General features: G+C 45.5%; 1 protein-coding gene across 1 annotated transcript; it reads right to left on the bottom strand.

Moving 5' to 3' along the window:
• Positions 1 to 695: 695 nt before the first annotated feature.
• Positions 696 to 4199, bottom strand: mrps17 (mitochondrial ribosomal protein S17). The gene is made up of 3 exons (XM_084319901.1): positions 4102 to 4199; positions 2563 to 2706; positions 696 to 1108 (listed from the first exon to the last, which is right to left on the bottom strand). Exons 2-3 carry the CDS (start codon positions 2689 to 2691, stop codon positions 770 to 772), a joined length of 468 nt encoding a protein of 155 aa, XP_084176027.1. The 5' UTR covers positions 2692 to 2706; positions 4102 to 4199; the 3' UTR covers positions 696 to 769.
• Between the last annotated feature and the right edge of the window lie 18469 nt (positions 4200 to 22668).

Here is a 22668-nt window from a genome sequence, read left to right as displayed (position 1 = left end):
CAGCTTTGCCCACTATGCAACTGTACACCCTCAAGAATGATGCCCTCTATAACGCTCAGCTCTTTCTTGCCATTATATTCAGTAGGCTATGATACACTGGACTAATGCACTACTGGACACTTACACCACTATCCACTACAGCTGCCTGCAACCACTGTAGCCCTATGGTTCTCAACCCTTTTGATGTCAAGGGCCCCCAAATTGATACACATTAGGCTGTGGACCCTCGTTTAATGAGATTATATCTCAGGGCCCCCCCATCTGAGAAGATTGTTGCTATTATGATTTAGTCCAGGATTCAATAACCAACTACTGTAGGTGGGGGAAATAACAGAGGAGTGAAACCTATGATCGGAATAGTTATTCTTATGTATTCTCAATTTCTCATTGGATTAAGTTCTAGTCAATTAAATAATAGTGAAATTAAGCCCCTCCCTCCAAATGACCCCATGTTGAGAACCACTGATGTAGCCTATGCCATGGTGCTAAAATTAGCCTAATGTCCAGTAGTGAGTGTGTATATATGTAGAGTGATGTGTAATCTATTGTATCGCTTACACTGTCCTGTGAGGTCCAACTGTCCTATTATCGTGTGTCCATCCATACTGTGAAAGTTATGTCTATTGTGTAATTTTTTTTGTAATATAATTTGAGTCAAAGCCCTGTACATCTGTACAAAGTGTTTCCGATTCAGATTTATTCCACAGTGCCATTTAATAGACAAACTATTTTATATACAAGAAAAAACATTGAGTTTGGGAGCATGAGGTCAGGATGTTTGTGTTGGTATGGAAACAGAGGGTGTGGTGGCGGCAGAGATATTCAGTTCCTGTAGTTTTTCTGTTAATGTAGCCTCCTCCACCACCGCCTCCTCCTCCTCCTCCAGGCTGTGTCCAGGGTCAGTCAACGGCTCCCGGAACTCCCTTCCTGCTACTTTCTTTCCGGTCAACGGATCGACCACCATACCCACTTTATACACTATCTCAGCCAGCTCGTGCTTCACATGTTTAGACCTGCGCTCAGGCAGGGCCTTGAGAAGAACAATATCTCCAATTGTGCACTGCTGCAAAGCATCGTGAGCGAAGTAGGTCTTCCTCTTGTTGTAGTACTGAGAAGAGGAAATGGTAGAGTTGAAGGTATTACATTTTCAACAACAAATAGAAAATATGGTCAATGTATAGCAATACATTTTTTTAAATAAAAACATCACTCCATTTGCTTCAACACCATTGTTTCGATCACTCTGCTCACTGATAAGCACGACTGTTATCTGCCTATGGCACTTTGGGCTTTATGTTAGCTGGAAAGATTATAATATTTTGGCCAAGTAGGATACTATGGAACAAAGTCTGTACATTTTGTTATGGTAGCATAATCCTTTTTTTATTTATTTTTTATTACTCGTTTCTTCTTATTTATTTTTTTACAGCCATGGATCATCTATTATCAATGATGGTGAGTGAGTAGGGATGCACTTTTACTGGCATTGGGCAAAACTTGTCAGTATTGGAAGAATGTAACCAATACTAGAATTGCGTATTCATGACTGAAATTAAAAGGAAATACTTTTTTCTGCAATTTGGGACATAAATATGTTAGAATCAATGTTTCACCATGAAGACATCTGTCTTCATTCTTGTCCGGTGTGCCCAAGCTAACAGTCCCCCAAACTAATGGTCGAACTGATTAGTAGAAGTAATGTATTGGATTGGTACTCTGTATACTCCCAATAGTCACAATTTTAGGACTGGGAATCAGTATTTGCAGTGAAGAAGATGTGTCCCTAATGGTAACTTTTCCATGTGATCTCCCATGTTGCCATTCAATTGTCAGAGGCTATGGCATTTTTCACTTCTCAGAGATAGAAAGAACTATGGAATTAACAGGAAAAACTCAGTAGTTTGTTTTGCATGGCATGGAACCACAAGTGAATATATAGTGCTTGAAAAGTAAACTGATTCACATACGCCACAATATAATACTGCAACAAAGTAGGCTATTAATTTAAAGGTGCATTCAATAACATGTTTGACTGTTTGGAATGAGAACAGTTTAAGACTCATCAACCATTAGATTACATGCTCCTTCCACTTAATAGAGACTTTGCATGGAATGTTTGTGTAGTTTTCTTTCAACAACCATTGTTTTGTACATGGCAATGGAAGAGACAATGGTTGCTAAGTGCAAAACAATGGTTGCTAACTTGCTATGTGTTGATAATACAATAAATATATCAACAAAACATAATAATTTAGTGTCTTAGTTATTACTGTATAAACAAGTCACAGTGGAACAGTAATGTCAATGCAGTGGTAGAGTAGGTGAAACATTGTAAAAGCATGACATAAATGTAATTTAACTAGAAACTATGCATTTTCTTTTGAAAATGGTTACCAATGGTTACAGGCAGCCATGCTGGAAAAAAATATATAACCACTACACAAACATTCTGTATTAGACCTTTATTGTGTGGAGTGACTCTAGACAGTCCTTATTTCTACATCAAAATGTTTGAGTGAACCTGTATTTCAATGGTGAGCAGCTGACAGTGTCTGAGTTTACCTTGAGCAGATAACGGTCCATCACCAGCCTGGTGACTCGCACCTTGGCAGTTTTCTGCATCTTGGTACCGATTACTCTGCCAACGATCCATTTGGCATGGATTGATGCCTGTTTCACAGCCACTGACATCTTGTAAAAGCGTATCTAATTAAAGCACAAATAACATACAATTAGATAAATTATTGAAACTGCTCAGTGCTGATGATTTGTCTGTATTGATTGATTGATTGAATTGATTGATTGATTGATTGAAAACTTTATTAACAGATTGCAGAATGGGTACAATACAGTACATTTACATTACATTTAGTCATTTAGCTGACGCTTTTATCCAAAGCGACTTACAAGTTCTGTACGACAAGCCATCAGGAAGGGCACAACTCTATCAGCTGAGCAACAATGTTCATCAAAGTGTTGAGTGCTACAGTGTAGGTTAGTTTATTAGGACAAGTGCATGACAGTACGGTTAGTTAGGGTTAGATTCTTTTTTTTTTTTTTTTATTCAGATAATGGTTGAAGAAGTGCGTCTTTAGTCGACGGCGAAAGATTGGACGTGATTCGGCTGTCCTAACTGTGGTCGGTAGTTCATTCCACCATTGTGGGGCAAGGACTGAGAATAGGCGACTTCTCTTTGATGACCCTCCCGGAGCTTGGATAGGAGTAGGTCTGAGGCGGCCAGAAGATGCAGAGCGTAGGGGTCTTGAGGGTGTGTAGTTAGAGACCATTGACCGGAGGTAGGCGGGAGCGGTTCAGAGTACAGCTCAATACACACAATTGTTAAGGGGATGCAGACCAGAGAAAGACTTTCGTCTTGTTTACATCAGGGTCCCCCATTTTCAATTCATCAGGACATATATGACATACAGATAGTCAGTACTGCTACATACTACATACATACTATACATTTATGACATACCAGATTTGCAAATACAGTACCGTTTGTGATACAGAAGGAGTCAAGAAAAGGGAGTATATACATTTGACGTAGAAACTGTACATTGGAGGAGGTTGGGTGGGGGGGGTTGGGTACATTGGGATATTGACAACCATACTGGGTAATTTACATTGGAGGTGGTTGGGGGGGGGGGGGGGGCACACTGTATAAACAAGTAAAACTGTACATTGAGGGGGGGGGAGGAGACACTGTACAAACAAACAAAATTGTACATTGGACTATTGACAAAACCATACTAGGTAAATGACTGTACATTGGAGGGGGTTGGGTTAGGATATTTACATTTGATGTATTGCGCATTGATTCAATGTAACTGTACTGCTATAAGAAAGATAATATTCAGGTACAATTTCGAAACCTATCATAGGTTAAAAACAAAATAATGAATAAAACCACATCAACGTGTCTGTCAACATGCTGTCAACCTCTTTGCAACAGTTACCCTTGCTGCTAGCATCAGAAGCTAGCTGAGTTTATTTCTACATTTCTCAGCGAGAGAGTGAACAATAAACGACACTAACGTTACTCAGAATTAACTTCAACGTGCTCGTTTAATCGGCACCATGTAATGATGATCATCTCACCTATTTAAATTGAATAACTCCTTAGTTAGAAGGTCATCAATTCACCAACGCGAGCGATTCATGCCTGTTCAGCTTCAGCTTGGCATGTTTTGATGACGTGAAACTACGGATAGTAACGAGGGACATTTTGACCTCAATGGCTTCCGCTGGCGTGATTTCTTTCCGTAGCCTATGTTTGCGAAGACGCTCTCTGATTGACTAGCGGAGTACAGCGAAGACCCTCTCTGATTGGTTTAGTGCCGAAGGGTCTCTTCCGCATATTCAACAACAATTAATATGTTGTTCCCTAACCCTAACCTTGACCTTAACCCTAACCCTACTCTAAGCATAACCCACTTCGAAAGAGGGCCAAAGCATAACCACTTTGAAGCAGAGAATATATATGTACAAGGCGGAAGAGACGCGGCTCGCTGTAGTGTTTTTTCTCCTATTCAACTTCATTGGGGAGTTGTAGCACCAGGCGAGAAAGATGATAAGAATCATTTCTACTTCAGCAGAACCAGGGGGTGCAGCCAGGGGCCGGGCCCATGGCAACTCAAAATAGTACAACATTAAAGTATGTTAATTTCAAACAATTATCAGAAATCCATGATACATAACCAATGATAAATAATTAATCTTATTAGGGATAAAACAAGGTATATCATAATATGTCTATGGTTATATTGCCCACGTCGACTATCTAATGCTGCAATTATGTATGTATACGAACAGGTCGAAAAATCTAATCTACGAATTCCAATCTGGCTTCAGAACATCCCACTCCACTGACACATGCCTTCTCTATTTAAACGACCACATCAAACAAGAGGTGGACGCGGGCAAATACTGCGGCATGGTCATGCTGGACCTACAAAAGGCCTTCGACACTGTCAATCACACCATTCTGATTGACAAGCTAAAAGCAATTGGTTTTGATAGTCTATCAGTGAGCTGGATGCAATCCTACCTGGAGGGGAGAGAACAGATGGTGGAGGTAAACGGTACTCTACCCCCCCCCCCCCCCCCCCCCCCCCCCTCGGTGACATTAGAAACCTTATAGTAAAAAGGGAAGAGTTGGATAGGAAGGGGTTAATGGTATTAACGTTACCCACACCAAAAGAGTTGTTCATAGACTCAGGAATGGACACGCACACAGAACTCCCATCTAATTCTTTACTGTTACTTATACTGGTCAGTTACAAAGATTTAATAACAATGAGTCAAATAGAATGGAGTTTTACTATTACCCAATTTGTAACTCAATACCTTATAGACACTTAGATTATACACCCACATCGTATGGAACCAGGTATTGCCGACCTAAGTATAGTATAATTCAATGTGCTTGACTCATCACCCACGTCTGGGTTAGTACCAGGGGTTCTTAATAGGACTAGTTATTAAAGATCCCTAAATATTCAGCACAACAATTGAATGAGGTTGGAGTGGGGTGGAATTTGGCAATGATCACGTGGTGCCACCAGTACGACACATCTTCAGTTGTGTTCCCCGACCTCATTGGGTGTTTCGGCCATTTATCACAATACACCCTCTGCAGAGGTTGGCCCACCACAGGCTGATCAGGCCTGGGTGTGTGTCGCACGGTGGCACCACGTGTTCATTTAGCAGCCCATGATGCGTCTCTACGTTTCAGCCACAACCAGTGACTGCTCCGTTCTGCTGCAGTGGCAAGTTCTTTGATTGCCTTCCGTTGGGCCTGTCCTCTGATCCCTACTTCCTTCAGGAGCCTTGTGGTGGAACTGGCTACAAAGCCTCTGCAGCCCACCTCCACTGGCCACACCTTCGCGTTCCAGCCCCGCCCCTCTGCTTCAGCTGCTAAGTTGGCATATCGCAGCCTCTTCCGTTCAAATGCCTCATCGATGGCTTCCTCCCATGGGACCGTCAGCTCAACGATGAAGACACGCCGGCAAGATTTGGACCAGAGGACCAGGTCTGGGCGCAGGTTGGTCGCTGCAATTTCAGATGGGAAGGTAAGCCTCTGGCTGAGGTCTACCCGCATTTCCCAATCCCGGGCTGCGTTCAGTGGGCCTGAGTTCGGAGGTGACGGCTTGGTCCGCCGTTTCTCCCCTTCCCGGATGAAGGTTGTTTTCCGTGGGAAGGTAGTTTGGGCATTTAGAGGCATGGCGTTGGTGGTTACTCTCTTATTCTCAAGTTCGGCAGCCAAGCACTTCAGTACCTGGTTATGGCGCCAGGTGTAACTTCCTTGAGTTAGACTGGTCTTGCAACCCACTAAGATGTGTTTGAGGGTTGCTGGGGCTGCACACTGGAGACAGGCTGGGTCCTCTCCATACCAGAGATGTAGGTTGGTTGGTGAGGGCAGGACATCATATGTGGCTCTGATGATGAAGCTTAGCCTATTAGACTCCATGCTCCACAGTTCGTTCCACGTGATTTTCCTCCTCTCCACGCCCTCCCACTTCATCCACCGGCCTTGCTGGGCTTGGGAGACTGCCTTGGCACACCTGGCTGCTTCCTCCTGGTGGCGCACTTCCTCCACCACCATGTGCCACCGTTCGGTTGGAGTAGCCTTTTGCCATGTGGGTGTAGTTGCTTCCAATCCAAGGCCCCCTCTGCCATGTTGGACATGCCCCACTATATCCCGGTGTTATGTACTAGAGGCCTAGTCACTCCTGTGTCACCAGGGCATACAGGTGAGGGCTGCCAATTAGCCAATTAGTGCTGATTGGTTACCTGCTGGGGAGCTTCAAAGGCAGACCCAGTAACACACATGCACTGTCTGTGCCTAGTGAAAGAGCTGTCAGGTTCTTACAGTCCTTGTCCGTTGGGTTACCAGTACATTAGCTTATAGTTATATTAGTAGTTCCTTGGTTTAGTAGCATTTTTGAGTTAGAGCACAGGGTTTTGGTGTTGATTACACATAGGTTGCGTACCCATGAGCCAGGGTCGTAACAATTGGGCGCTCGTCCGGGATCTTTTACCCCTAGAACTTTGTTTGGTGATTTTTTTTGTGTTGCACGGGGTGTCATCATATTATGGTTTGGGTGGTGTTCGTTACACATGGTGTAACGTGGGGGCTGAGCCATTTTCATCAAACAGGTGAGTATGCCGTATTTGTTTGTAATTTGATGTGACTACTTATGCTGTTAAAATATATAGTTTAGTAGGCACCACATGTAGATAGGGATATTATTTTCTGGTTGTTGGTTAGCGTCCGGTGCACCGCGTACTCCTGGGGCGGTCAATGAAATGATTGTATATGATCTTTGACTGGTAGCAGGTGTGGTTGAAGAAAGTTAGGTCTACAGGGCATTAGTTTAAGGGTAGGTAGGTTAGGGCGGCCAGGAAACAGGTAGTGTGGTAGGGCTTGATTTAGTGTTTCTTAGGGTAGACATGTGGTAGGCCGGGGTTTTCTGCAGTTTAGACGTAGAAGCATATGTGGTCACATCAGGTTAGAAGGCGCACCTGTTTGGAATATTTTGTTGGATTTATTTTGTTTGTTTAAGTGTTTGGTGAGCATACCTGGTAGCACCTAACACCCTGCGTGTATGACACGTCTATTTAGGGTGGGTGTGTTTTTATTTTTTATTTTTTTTTGTTTGTTTGTGCAACCTGGAAAGGTGCGCTCCGTAGAGCTCACATTTCCACCGCGTTCCCTTCTGGTTGTTATTGTTGGCGATTAGCATTATTCATGGTTCTTCAGTGGTTCTTCGTTGTTCTTCAGTGGTTCGTTGGGGGGGTCTTCGTGGTTCGTTAGTGGTTCTTCGTGTCTGTGAGGTTGGGTGTGTAGCTTGGGGTGTCTAGTTCAGTGACAATGGCTTCCATCAGGGACTTTGTTGATCGCCCGTCTCATGACTTATTGGACAAATTTTCCAAAGAACAACTGCTCGAGCTTGCTGTGCACTACAAGGTCGAGCTTACTCCCAGTGAGAAACGTTTGAAACCATCTGCCTTGGGTGCTTTGCGGGTTTTGCTCATTAGGGAACAGGTGCTTGAGGAGAGGGTGGAGGAGCCTCCATCGTCTGGCACGTCTCCGCTATTACCTGGTGTAGAGGGTGAGTGGAGGATTAGGGAGTTGGAGTTTAAGGAAAGGCAGCTAGAGCGAGAGCGTGAGGAGAGGAGAGAGGAGCGTGAGCTTAAGGAGAGAGAGAGGAGAGAGGAGCGTGAGCTTAAAGAGAGGAAAGAGGAGAGGGAGCTTAAGGAGAGACAAATGTTGCTGGAGGAGAGACAAATGTTGCTGGAGGAGAGACAAATGTTGCTGGTGCACGAGCGTGCGCAGAAGGAGCTTGAGTTTAAGCATGCTGCCTTACAGGCGGGTGCTCTGCAGCCAGAGTCACGTTCCGGGTTTGATGTAGGCAGGAATATCAGGATGGTGCCACCATTTTTTGAGAAAGACGTGGAAAGATATTTTCCCCTTTTCGAACGGGTGGCAACCACATTGAAGTGGCCTGATACCGCCTGGACACTGCTGCTGCAATGTGTTTTGGTTGGTAGGGCACAAGAAGCCTACACTGCTCTGTCCCTTGAACAAAGCGCTGATTATGAGCTGGTTAAAGCTTCCATTTTGAGGGCTTATGAGTTGGTCCCTGAGGCCTATCGTCAGCGTTTTAGAGGTTATCGTAGGTCCGAGGGGCAGTCTTATGTTGAGTTTGGAAGGGAGAAGGAGAACCTGTTTGACAGGTGGTGCACTTCTCAGAAGGCAGAGTCAAGAGAGCAGCTTAGGCAGTTGATTCTCCTAGAGGAATTTAAAAGATGTGTTCCTGATACCGTTTCCACACATCTAAATGAGCGTGGGGTATCGAAGATAGGCGACGCCGCTGTCTTCGCCGATGAGTTTGTGTTGACACACAAGTCCGTGTTTTTGGAGGACTACCGTGTTGAGTCCGGGGATAGGCGTCCTGTTCAGGGGGGCCGTTTCCCAAAACCTGTGTCTGCTGGTCAATTAACTTCACCTCCTAGGCGGGGTGGTTCTGCTGGTGCATTCCCAGAAGGGATTATCTGTTTTTACTGTAAGGAACCTGGTCATATCGTTGCTGGATGCCCGGTGCTTGAGCAGAAAAATTTCAGAACCGTGGCTCTGGTAGAAACCATATGCAGGACGCCTATGCCAACGTTAGATGGGGATGGGGAAGGTATCAAACGTGTGGACAAAGAGCTCGAGGGTTCCTCAAGGTTTAGGATGAATGGATTTGTTTCCCTGACTAATGCACTAGAGTCCAAACAGGCTATAACAATTTGGAGAGATACCGGTGCTTTTCAGTCCCTCATTCTGGAGGGGGTTTTGCCATTTTCATCAAACTCTTCTTTGCATTCCGATGTCGTTGTTCAGGGCTTTGGGGGTGGATTTGTGGATGCACCTTTGCATGAGGTCACGCTCAATTCTCCCTTAGTATCAGGCAATGTTGTTGTGGGGGTATGTTCTCACATTCCCATAAAGGGGGTGTCCTTCATTCTAGGGAATGATTTGGCTGGTGACAAAGTGTTGGCTACTCCGGTTGTAACTCCCATTCCTGTGGTTTCTGAGGTCTCTAATGAGCTGGCACAGAAACATCCAGGAGTGTTTCCGGTGTGTGCTGTGGCACGAGAAATGTCAAAGGACAAAAGTGATGTTGTTGATACTTCGACTTGGGACATTACACTTAGTGACACATTCTTTGTTGAATTAAAAGGTGCACCTGTTGAGAATTTTGGAAAGCACACTGTGGATGTACCTCTGCATAATTATTCTCTTGATTGTGGTTTTGTGTTAGGTCCGGTGGTGAAACCAGAGTTGACAGGCGTGCCGGAGAAGCATGTGACAGGAGATGATATGGCAGCGCAATGTCTCAAGGTCTTCCCAGCCTGTACGGTGGCTGAGGCCACGAACGAATTGGAGGAGGAGTGTGGGAAGGATGCTATGAGAGGTGCTGTTTTTTTATGTGACACCGTTCTAGTTGGAGGGGCTACTAAGCTTGATTTAGGCTGCCAGCCTTCCCACAATAGCTCTATTGTCCCTAATGTTTCACTTGTGGGCAGGGATGGTCCCAGTATGTCAGTTGATGATTCTGACATTGATCCACATGTCCACACTGATTCTCTGCCATGCACTAGGTGTGATGGTCAACCTAGTTACCTGTGTCCTGTGGAGCAGGAGCCGCCTTCGCGACCTGGTCTGTTGAGTGGCAGCCATTTTGATTTTGATCAGGACAAAGTTATTTTGGGTGACGCCATTTTAGATGGTGTTCCAGACGTTATGCTGGCTGTTGTACTGCCAGGTTCCCGGTACACTGGGGCTGTACCTGAGGCGGTACAGCCTACTCTGGATGTTCACGGTGTGCAGTATCCTGAACTGCCAGTGCCAGGTGGGATGGATATGGGTGCGGTGGTGGTATCAGTGATTTATGGTTTTGTTGTGCTGTGGTCTGTTCTGTTAAGCGCAGTTCTCAGGTTGATTTTGGTTTGCAGTATAATTTTGACAGATCGGTATCAGTGGTCGTGTTCGACAGGGGCCGACCCGGTTCTTGCCTTGAACCATTTTTATGTTTACGTTGGATCCTCCAGTTTGCCCCTTGTTGTGTATACAGACCATAACCCTTTGGTTTTTCTTCGCAGCATGGTGAATTCGAACCATCGTTTGATGCGATGGAGTTTGTTCCTCCAGGCGTATAACTTGGATATTCGCCACATTCGTGGGAGGGACAACGTGCTAGCAGACGCCCTCTCACGATCATAGTGCCGGTGTTTGTGGTACCCGTTATCGCTGTTGTGGTAGTGGCCCTGACAACTAAGGGGTCACAGTTGGTTTTTGTTTTGTTTATGGGTTGTTGTGTAGTGGTTGCCTCTTGGGCAACCAGTTTGGTGGGGGAGGTGTTATGTACTAGAGGCCTAGTCACTCCTGTGTCACCAGGGCATACAGGTGAGGGCTGCCAATTAGCCAATTAGTGCTGATTGGTTACCTGCTGGGGAGCTTCAAAGGCAGACCCAGTAACACACATGCACTGTCTGTGCCTAGTGAAAGAGCTGTCAGGTTCTTACAGTCCTTGTCCGTTGGGTTACCAGTACATTAGCTTATAGTTATATTAGTAGTTCCTTGGTTTAGTAGCATTTTTGAGTTAGAGCACAGGGTTTTGGTGTTGATTACACATAGGTTGCGTACCCATGAGCCAGGGTCGTAACACCCGGTGTCTGAGGGCGGTCTTTGCCACTGCAACTGCTGCAGATGGCTTCCATTTCCTCCCCGTTGCTAGGGTTGGAGCAGCACCTCTGACGAATGGATCCCGGGATTCTGTGAGAGTCATTTCCAGCCTTGATTTGGCACATTTGTACTCCTCCACCAGGCTTGAGATTGGTAGGGAGAGGGCTCCATTGCCATACAGGCCTATGCTGCTAAGGCCTCTCTGCAGTCCAAGCCACTTCCTCACATGTGCATTCACCAGTCTCTCCAGCCGATTGGCATGGGATAGAGTGACCTCATAGATGGCAATTGGCCACATGAGACGGGGCAGCAGTCCAAACTGAAAGCACCACAGCTTCAGCTTCCCAGGGAGAGCAGTGTTGTTGATCTGCTTGAGGCCAATGATTGTATCCTGCCTGAGTTGTTCCACCTGCTTCGAGTCTTTGAGTTCTGCGCTATACCAGCGGCCAAGGCTTTTGATAGGCTTTTCCAGAACAGTTGGTATTGGCTCGTTGTTAACGTGGAACCTCTCATTGGCGAGCTTGCCTTTGACAATGGAGATACTGCGGGATTTGCTTGGTTTAATCTCCATTCGTGCCCATTTGATGTTTTCCTGGAGTTTATCCAGCAGGCGTTTGGTACATGCCTTTGTTGTTGTTATTGTCGTCATGTCATCCATGTACGCCCTGATTGGAGGAAGACGCAGCCCGCTCTTCAACCATTCCCCTCCAACCACCCATCGGGATGCTCGAATAATGAGCTCCATTGCCATGGTAAACGCCAGTGGAGAGATGGTGCAGCCCGCCATTATGCCTATCTCGAGGTGCTGCCAGGAAGTTGTACTGGCCTGTGCTGTAACACAAAACTGGAGGTCTTGGAAGTAGGCTTTGACCAGCCTTGTGATGCCCTCTGGGACTTGGAAGAAGTTGAACGCTGTCCACAAAATCTCATGAGGCACTGATCCAAAGGCATTGGCAAGATCTAAGAAAACCACATGCAGGTCTTTCTTCTCCTTCTTGGCAGTCTGCACCTGGTGCCAGATGACACTTGTGTGTTCCAGGGATCCTGAGAAACCACTTATCCCTGCCTTCTGCACTGAGGTGTCGACAAAGTTGTTCTTCTGCAAGAATACTGAGAGCCTCTGGGCCACAACACTGAAGAATATCTTTCCTTCCACATTCAGAAGACTGATCTGGCGGAACTGGTCGATGGTTGAGGAGTTCTTCTCTTTGGGAATCAGGATCCCTCCTGCCCTTCGCCATGCCTTTGGTATAATTCCTTTTTCCCATGCCACTTTCATTAGCTTCCAGAGGTACTTCAAGACGCCCGGAGTGTTCTTATAGAGCCTATATGGAACGCCGTTGGTCCCAGGGGCTGAGGCTGTTCTTGCCCGCTTTACTGTGCTCTCAACTTCGCTCCATTTGGGGGCCTTGTTTCCAGCTGGTGCTCAGGTGGTTGTATTGTTGGCATGTCATCCGGAATGCTGGCTGGCACATGCCTCTGATTGTCAGAGTAGGTCTTCCTCAGGTGATCCTCTAGTTCCCTTATGGGTACTTTGAGGGTCCCAGTTTTCTCCTTGACAAAGAGATCTTTGACAAAATTGTAGGGATCTCTGTAGAAGGTGGTCCTCATTCGCTCTTTCTTCTTGTGTTGCTTTCTCAAGCATTCTGCTCTTCGCAGTGTTGCAAGACGCTGCTTGATGTCCCCCTGTAGAGCCTCAAGTCCTTTCCTTTCCACTTCTGTGGCCTTCTTCCACTGCTTTCTCAGGCACCTTCTTTCTTTCACAAGTCTTTCAATCTCTTGTTGTCTCCTGGACTTGAGATGAGCTGATGGTTCCTTCCGTGTCCTAAGGTTCTGACTTTTCACCCCAAATCTCTCTGCTCCATAGCTGTAAATGATTTCTCCAATCTTGTCCAGCTTTCTTTCCACGCACCCTTTCAGACCTTCTAGAATATGGATAAGGTCTGTGTCGGTGGTTTCCCACTCCTTTTTCTGGCAGGATTTAGGCCACAAGATTTTAGGCTTTCGTCCGTTCATCTTCCTCTCTACTGCTGTCTGTGGCTGGATGGGCTCTGGACTCATGTCCATTGGTGGATCTGTGCCTGATTGAGCTTCGTCTGGGGTTCTGATACCCTGTGGACTGTGGTGAATATCCTGCCGCTGGGCTTCACTCGACTGATTTGGCCTACCTCTGAGGGATAATACCTCTCTCAGGCTTTAATTATATGGTAGTGATAATACCTCTCTAAGGCTTTACTTATGATACAACCGGTCGGTAACCTCCCCGCAGGGGAAGGGTTAATTAGATGGGATTTCTTTTTCTTTTTTTTTATCAATTTTTTTTATTATTATTCACATGAAACAAGACAACACAATAACCACAATCACAATACTCAGAACTTCACAGAAAATAACGGTCCTGACCTTCTCGGCTGTTGCGAACCATAGGTCAATCCCAGCCTGCCCCACCCCAATCACCCGCGCCGTGGATATCTCAAGATAAATCACATCCAACAGTGTTAGGGACCAGTTAATCACTGTGAGCTTCTCAGGCTCCTTCCATCTCATTGCTATTAGCTTCTTCGCTGCTGTGACGCCTGCTAGGACAACCCTTTTCAGTTGTACGGACGCGGGTAGTGTCGTTATATCGTTCAGGAGTAGCGTAACAGCTGTGAATGGGATAGTTAAGCCACACAAATCTGAAAGTTTGTCCGTTATTGACCTCCAGAAGCGGGCCACTGGTGGGCAATCCCAATACATATGCATATAAGTGCCAGTGGCCTTTTGAGAGCACAAAGTGCACCGAGAGTCGGTTATCAGTCCCATAGCAAATAGCTTCCTAGGTGTAAGATAGTTCCTATGAATATAATTAAAATTAATTTGCTGGTGATTGGGGTTGCGGGAAGACAATGCCACATTTGCCCAAACATCATCCCAGTCAAACTCGGGGTCCAACTCCGGGATATCCACACGCCAGATTGTATCCAATGATACATTTTTATACGTGGATTGAATTAAGCGCGTATAAAAGTCTGAGACAAACCCTCTGGAGGTCGTCCTGTCCACTATGAGCCTGAGGAAGGGGTGTGGTTGCAAAGCTTGAGCCCACGGCACGCCATGCGCCCTCAGTGCTGACCTTAGTTGAAGGTAAAGAAAGAAAGACTCGCCGGGAAGATCATAAAATTCTCTTAAGTCCTGAAACGCACGGAGGCCGTTCTTATCATAAATATCCTCCAGAGTATGAACTCCCCTCCTCTGCCATTGAGGAATATTAACCGGCTTGTGCCCAACAAGTAATTGCTGGTTATTAAAAATTGGAGAGTCCAGGTGCCATGGGCATTTAACCCCACACGACTTCTGTACATTACGCCACGTTTGGATCACGTGAGTTATGATCGGTCCATACCTCAGTCGGCATTTCGAAATAGGGACAGTGGAGTACACTACATCCTGCAATCTTAGCGGTGAAACCGCCGCCGATTCTAAGGTGCGCCAAGATACAGCCTCAACAGGGTCTAGCCAGCACATCAGAGGTCTCAGTGAAAAGGACCAGAAATAAAGCTTAAAATCAGGGATTGCGAGGCCCCCATCTTGTTTTCTACGTTGAGTAGTAGCCCTTTTGATTCTCGGGCGTTTGTTATTCCAGATAAACTTAGATACCATCGATTGTACCTTGCGCCAGTGGTCTATTGGAGGGGGCAGGGGGAGCATTGAGCTAACAAAATGTATCCTAGGCAGGACGTTCATTTTGATTATGGAAGCCCGGGCTTGTAAGGAGTTAGGAAGGGACGACCACCTGTCTAGATCCTGGCGTATTTTATCATAAGTACCCGTGAAGTTGTACTTAGTAGTTTGATTCAGCGTGGGGAATATCTCTATGCCCAAGTATTTAAAATGCTCTACTATGGGGATATCAGCTGGTAGTCGTACCGCCTTGGCCAGCTCATTAAGAGGTAGGCAGGCTGATTTGTTCCAGTTAATCTTAAAGCCTGACAATTTACCAAAGTCGTCGATTATTCCCAATAATTTTGTGGCCGACCGGGAAGGGTCGTCCATAAAAATCAGCAGGTCATCCGCATAGAGAGCAATTTTGTGTGGAGTATTATTGACCATTATGGGGACGATGTCCTCCGATTGCCTAATAAATTGGGCCAATGGTTCGAGGGAAAGCGCAAACAGTCCTGGGCTCAGAGGACAACCCTGTCTAGAAGATCTGGAGACTGGAAAGAGTGTGGAACAGTTTTTGCCTGTCAGTATCATCGCAGACGGCGAGGCGTACAGGACTTTAATCATATGAATAAAACTCTTTCCAAGACCCATAACCTCAAGTACCTTCCACAGGTATGACCACTCAAGTCTGTCAAACGCCTTCATGGCATCCAAAGACAGAACTGTGGACGGAGCTGTATTGTCTTTACTGTTATCGATTACATGCAACAGCCTCCTAAGATTATCTACAGCCAGGCGCCCCGGGATAAAACCAGTTTGATCGCAGTGTACCAATACCGTCATAAATCTCTGCAGGCGGCGGGCCAGCACCTTGGCAAACACTTTTAAATCGGCCCCGAGAAGACTCAAGGGCCTATAGCTACCACAATCATTGTGATCTTTGTCCTTCTTGAGAAGTAAGGAAATCAACGCCATGTTGACATCTCTTGAGAACTCCCCTTGTTCGATAGCATAATTGATCATATCGAGCATCAATGGACCCAGTTGGTCCCAGAAAGCTAAATACACCTCGGGTGGAATACCATCCCAGCCTGGTGCCTTACCCCTCTGCATTTCAGCAATCGTCTCCCTCAATTCCATAAGAGTGATCGGTTTCCCCAGTTCCTTGGCCTCTTCCTCAGAAATGTGGGGTATCTCAAGCCCGCCAATGAACGATTCAAATTTAGAGTCGTCGAGATTAACCTCTGAGCTATATAACTGTGAGTAAAACTCTTTAAAAGTGTCGTTGATCTTTTTCGAATCAGTAGTGACTGTACCCTGTCTCGTCTTGATCGAGGGGATATCCGAGAAATGATCATTCGAGCGTATTTTCATTGCCAATAGATGGCTAGGTCTGGAGCCGTGAAAGTAGTAATTTTGTCTTGTCCTATGTATCAAGAACTCAGACTGTTGTTTAAGTATGGAGTTTATTTCTTTCTTGACTATCTTACGTTGTGTGTTTAGTCGTTCACTATAGTTAGTTTGCAAGGATGCGTATAGGTCCGCATATAATGTTTCCAGTCCTTCTAGTTTTTTTGACCGGGATTTTCGCAAATTGGAGGCGAAAAGTGTGACATGACCCCTGATAAATCCTTTCAATGCGTTCCACAGGACCCTAGGGTCTTCGACTGTGCCAACGTTGATCTGCAAGAATCCAGCTAGTTTACTCCTGAACTCAGAACAGAAATCATCGTTCTTTAACAAGGTTGAGTTAAAACGCCATCTGGGAGCTCTCGTGGAGAGCCTGCCAAAGGTTGCCGTAAGGAAAATCCCCTTGTGGTCCGAGAGAGCCAGGGAAACCAATGAGACGTCGAAACTATCAAACATATTAGGGGACGCGAATGCATAGTCTATTCGAGAGAAGGTTTCGTGTCTGGCTGACAGGTGAGAGTAATCCTTGAGGGTGGGATTGGATATTCGCCATAGGTCTGTGAGCCCAGTGTCCTGGGCCCACATCCTGAGGGCCTTAGAGGACTGTTGTTGGTCGCTTGTTTCAGAGGACCCGGACCTATCCATCTCCGCATCCCAGCACGCATTAAAATCGCCACCCACAATGAGAGCGTATCCAGTAAGTTCCAACAAATTCTTTGTGATTGTATTATAGAACGCTGAATCAAATGTGTTAGGGGCATACAATGCTATTATTGCCATCTTCCTATGAGAGAACTCAACTTTTGCTATAGTAATCCTTCCCTCCGTGTCCGACCATACGCCCAGGACTTTGATATCAAGGTTACGTCTTGTAACTATGACGACTCCTTTTGTCTTATCATCGGCTGAGGATGAGGAGATAACATGATATTGTCGATTTGCCAGCCTTGACACATCACCTACCAATAAATGCGTCTCACTAAGGAGAGCAATGTCAATCTTTCTTCTCTTCAATAACCAAAGGACACTGGCACGCTTGTGAGGGGCGTTAAGACCCCCAGCGTTCCAAATTAAAATATTAAATTTAGCCATGGTCGAATTTGTCTAAATGCATACCAGTGCAGCTAGACTGAGGCTCGAGGCGCTGATCCAGGCGGGCCCAGACGGTCAATCTCAGGAGTTCAGAGGAGGAACAATCACACACATATAAGACAACAGTACATAAAACACAGAACAATACCACCCCAGTTACAACCCACCCTCCTTCTACTCTAAACCCTAACCCACCCGTCCTATTATTAACCCTCCTATACCCACTCTCCAATCCCCTCCCTATGCCCCATCCACTAAGGATGGTCATCTTCCTCTCATCACCCACTGGAGTCATGGATCCAATAAGACGCTCTCCACTCCGACCCCCGTCTAGATAAACCCCTGATTCCAATAAACACAAATAAAAATAAAAATGTATCTCAATAAAGATATCGGTCGAAAACCACTGTGAGCCTTGGCTCTAACACGAGACAACTATAATGGAAAAATATCCATTATTATATAATAATTCAACATCAACCCTGTGATCATCTACTTCCGAGTCTGCGTATCAATGTCGCAACGTTATAGCATAAATGGATAAAGGAAAATTCAAAACAGAATCAAATTAAAGCATACCAGCAGATAGTCCAAGGCAGGATCGGATCTCAGTTAAATTGCGCATACAGATGTCATTAAAACAGCGACAATAAGAAGAAAAGGAAAGAGGGTTATGGCTAAAGTACAAGCAAAGCTAAACCTGACCCAACCTGTTATCATATATTTTGTATGTATATTCGGTCGAGAACCACCGTGAGCCTTGGCCCTAACATGAGACAACTATAATGGAAAAAATAGCCATTATTATATAATAACTCAACATCAACCCTGTAACCATCTACCTCAGAGTCTGCGTATCAGTGTCGCAACGTCATAGCATAAATGGATAAAGGAAAATTCAAAACAAAATGTAATTAAAGCATACCAGCAGATAGTCTAAGGCTAAATCAGATCACATTTAAATCGCGCATACAGATGACATAAAAACAGCGACAATAAGAGAAAATGAAAAGAGGGTTATGGCTAAAGTGCAAACAAAGCTATACCCGACCCAACTGTTATCATATATTGTATATGTATATTCAACCGACCTTCTACTATTGGAGCCCAAAGCTCAAAACATCCTGGATATAAAAATAAAAGCATACAAGAAGTTAGTTAAGGACCCGATCACCATTGAATTGTGCAAACCGATGTCACTTTGAACAGCAACAGCAACCAAAATACGTAAACATTATCGGATCACGAATGTCTCGACGCGGGCGATATACACAGCCCGCTAGCCAGCCCGAGGCCAGCGCATAAGCTAGTGATGAATCCGGCTAGCACGCTAGAATCTGTCATGTACATTGTTCAGTTAGCTCGTTAGCCTCCATAGAGCTCGGATGGGCAGCGGATAGTTAGCCTGTCTGGGCCTGATAACAAGCAATTGTGAGTAGTCCGCCCTAACAATGTATTTAGGTCCACAACGCCAAGCCACTCACCCGACAAAGCTATCAAGCCACCGTCTCGACCAACCCCCCGAGATATTCCTCCGCTTTGGCCAACGACCAAAATGAGCGACGGTCATCGCCCTTACATAGCACAGACAATCTTGCGGGGGCGAATAGCGTAGGCCTCAAGCCCAGTTTCCATAGCTTGGCCATGACCAGTTTGTTTTTAATTTGTTTTACTCTGGTGTTTAAATTTCTGTGAATATTGTTTTTATTATGTACTGTACAATCGTCGTTTCTGTAAATGAGGGAAACCTCAGATGCTTACGATTTTAAATAAAGGTTGAAATGAAAATGAAAATTCGACCCTCTGTGCCTGAACCTCCGGTGTGAAGTCCTCGAAAATGGCCACTTTGTGATTGTCGAGACCCAGGACTCCAGACCCACTGGCCACCCTCTCGCTCTGTCGAGAGGCCTCAACCGTTAGCGAAGCTAGTTCGTTAGCGTTAGCTGCGGCGGCAGCGTGTAGCGACTCCATCTTTTCTCTCAGCGGACCTACCGCCAGCCTGATTTCCTCCGACATTGCCCGATGGAAGGTATCAAAAAGTTCCGCCTGCGCTTTCATTTGTGCATCAGCGAAGCGTACCTCAAAGTCTGCATGGAGTTTGGTCACGACCGAGAGAATTTCACTTATCTCGCCGCACCACCACTGTCCGGGTGGTAAGATGGCATCGAACGCTCTCGTCACGGGCGCTAGCAAGCAGTGTGGGGCAGAGGGAGCAGTAGCGGGCTGAGGGCGCGTGCTGGGTGATGGCGACCTCTGCTGGACGGGACGAACTCCCGTGCTGGGCTGATGACCGCCGGTGCAGAGCAGATGCAGAACGCCGGCGAAGACAGGCTGCTGACGGCCGGTGCTGGGTTGACGCGCAACAATAATCTGGCCCTACCTTAACTGAAGCTACTCTGTGGGTCCTAGACAGCCCTCCTGCTAGCCGCAACATACAATGACGCAGGGTGCCTCTAACCACCGGTCCTCTTCAAGCCACGCTGGCTGGGCACCTCACTGGAGGGGATATCGTTAACATAAGCCAACACTTGGCTATACCGCTTTTCTTCTAGGATAACTCGTTGTATCACTAGGGTTATTCAGTGGGGACATGCAACACGCTACTACGCTTATATTTCTAGTATAACCCGTAATATACTCAAGTTCAATATGTTCACCCGCGTGATCCACAACGGGGCTCTGTCAAGACACGACCGACCAGGTCCAAGTCCAATGTCGAAGAGGCTGGCTCTCCTCACTTCCGTTCCAGTTGACTTGCTTCCCTCTATGCCTCTCTCGTGCGCTCCGCCTGCCACCGCCGCCCCTGCTGGTACCGCCAACTAGCCCGACAGGAAGAACTGGGTGGATAGAATATGATTCAGTTTACTGTTTATAATCCATATCCCAGCCGGTGAGAGAAGGAGAAACCTGCGTCATTGTTCGAGGGAATATCAATGGAAACTAGTTAATATGTCTTTGTGCACAAAGGGGAGATAAAAGGCAAGTCAGCACTTCTGAATAATAGTCACATATTCAGGGTGCTACACATGTAATGTTGTCTAATAAGTATGTGTGTTATTGTTTTAATAATAAAGTGTTTTAATACTGTTGTGTTTGTTTCCCGGCAGAGCACCAGTGGTCCAGCTGCTCTTGTCGTGAAACACGTTTTAGTTATTGTTTGGTAGTTATAATCATGTCTAATCCGCCCGGGCCAGTGGGCCGGTAGACGGGCAAAAAGAATTGGGTCTTGCCCTTGGGGCGGATTAGTTTTCTTTATCTACGTTTGTTTGTTTATTTGTGTGTCTGTTCCCCCCCCCCCACCCTAACACCAACCCATGTACCAGGTACCTCTCTCAGACGTGAATACGGGCAGGCCTAGTGTGCCATTACCCAGGTGGGCCAGGTGGGGTATCTCCCAGGCCTTTCTGTGTGGAGTTTGCATGTTCTCCCCGTGCTCGCAAGGGTTTCCCCCCCCGATAAGATAAACCCAATGGAAAAACATGCACAACAACAAGATCGCTAACGCTGTGGCGTCCTTGACGAAGACGGACAGGAGCACTTGGATTGGTCCCCTGGCGCGGCTCACGTGGCGCCTGTCTGCTCCCGGCTGCCCTTGGGGGGGAAGGACGACGGGATGGGTTAATCGCAGATACGCATTGTATGCATGGTTCGCATGTGTGCCAAATGGTGACCTCGGAGCAGGTCCTAAATTATTATTATTATTATTATTATTATTATATGGATGCCGTGGTTATGCACACGTGTGCCAATGTTTGATAAAGTTGAATCACCGAGTGGTATGATATCCGTTTACTTCATTGTGAGAAGTTTGATATCTCTTTTTATACAGTTCTTGAAGTGGTATTTATTGATGTGTGATAAAGTTTCCTTCATTGTGTGAAGTGCTATTTATTGACATTTGATATCGTATGAAGTGCTATTTATTGACATTTGATATCGTTCTCCTTCATTGGGTGAAGTATCACCAGGTTGCCGTGAATCAAACCCTGCCCGGTCAACGCTGATTGGGGTTCCTGACATGAGGTTGAAGTGGGCTTATAGTATTTTTGTCCACCCCTTTTTATATAATAAATACTATTGTTAAATTAACCTACACTCTTGTGTCTTCCTTAAAGCTAGGAACTTAGCGGGTGTAACATTATCTTATATGACTATAGGGATGACTCCCCATTCAAAGAGATAGGGGTCAGGTTTTGTTAGTCCCCATTATCAAGATGGCAGCATAGTGAAACGACTTCTCTTTAGACAGACTTTGGTTATAGTTTGTCCCTCAATTGTATGTTCACCTTACTAAAGCAATGCTGACAGCTATCAAAATGCAGCTATTTAAAATTGAGACTTCAAATTGTTAATGTGATGTCACAAATGTCATAAACTCCAACTTTCCCACTCAGAGGTCCAAGTTCAGTGGCCGTTCAAGAGGTATTGGCTGGAAACTTCCCAGTATCATTAATGCAACTTATAACTGGGAAGAATCTAACCTCCTACTCTGGAAATTGCAAAATAACTGCCATTTAAGATGGAATTCCAGGTTGGAATTTCAGGCAAGATCTCTCTGGTCAGAGTTACAGCAACATGGCAGCACACACAATGAACGGAAAAGTTCTCTTTGCATAGATTTCTAAAATATATAACGCTGATTAGTATGCTGTAGTTTTTATGCTATGTTAACATAGACTACTTATTGTAGCAGCCAATTCATATTTATTTATAACATTATTTGTTTTATGGACCTAGCTGCTGGATAGGCAATAGGCATACATATTCCAAGTATGAAACTTAATAAGACATGATCTCTCAACTCAGCAGCATACACTATAGTATAAACTATTTAAACAACATAGTTTTAATCTTTAGAAGACACTTGAAGCGAGGTTCTCATCAATACCAGTGTGGTGGTAGCCTATTTCAGCATATTGTTCTCAGAAACCAACCACTCATGCACCAGCTTCTTGCAAGGTCACATGCTTTTCCTTTAGATACATTGTATATCACATATCAATGGTTTCTCCCTCTGTATTTCCAAGCTGGACATTGGAATGCACTGAGGTCGTAATTCTGAAATCCGAGCTAGGAGCTTCCGACCACTGGCTTTGAATGGAAAGCGACATAATCCTGTTTGGCCCAATAGACCTTTTTCACAGTGACCATTTTAATGTGGCATAGCAGGGTAAACACAAGTGTATTAGTAACATGAATTAGGGTTCCGATACATTTAGGTTTGCCAGAGCCATTCAAGTGAGCCAGCAAGCACAATACCAGGGCCCTAAATGGAATGGACC

The sequence above is a fragment of the Notolepis coatsorum genome (genome assembly GCF_963971535.1).
Source record: "Notolepis coatsorum genome assembly, chromosome: 8".
Classification (NCBI taxonomy): Eukaryota; Metazoa; Chordata; class Actinopteri; order Aulopiformes; family Paralepididae; genus Notolepis; species Notolepis coatsorum.
This window is presented reverse-complemented; position numbering and strand designations above follow the sequence as displayed.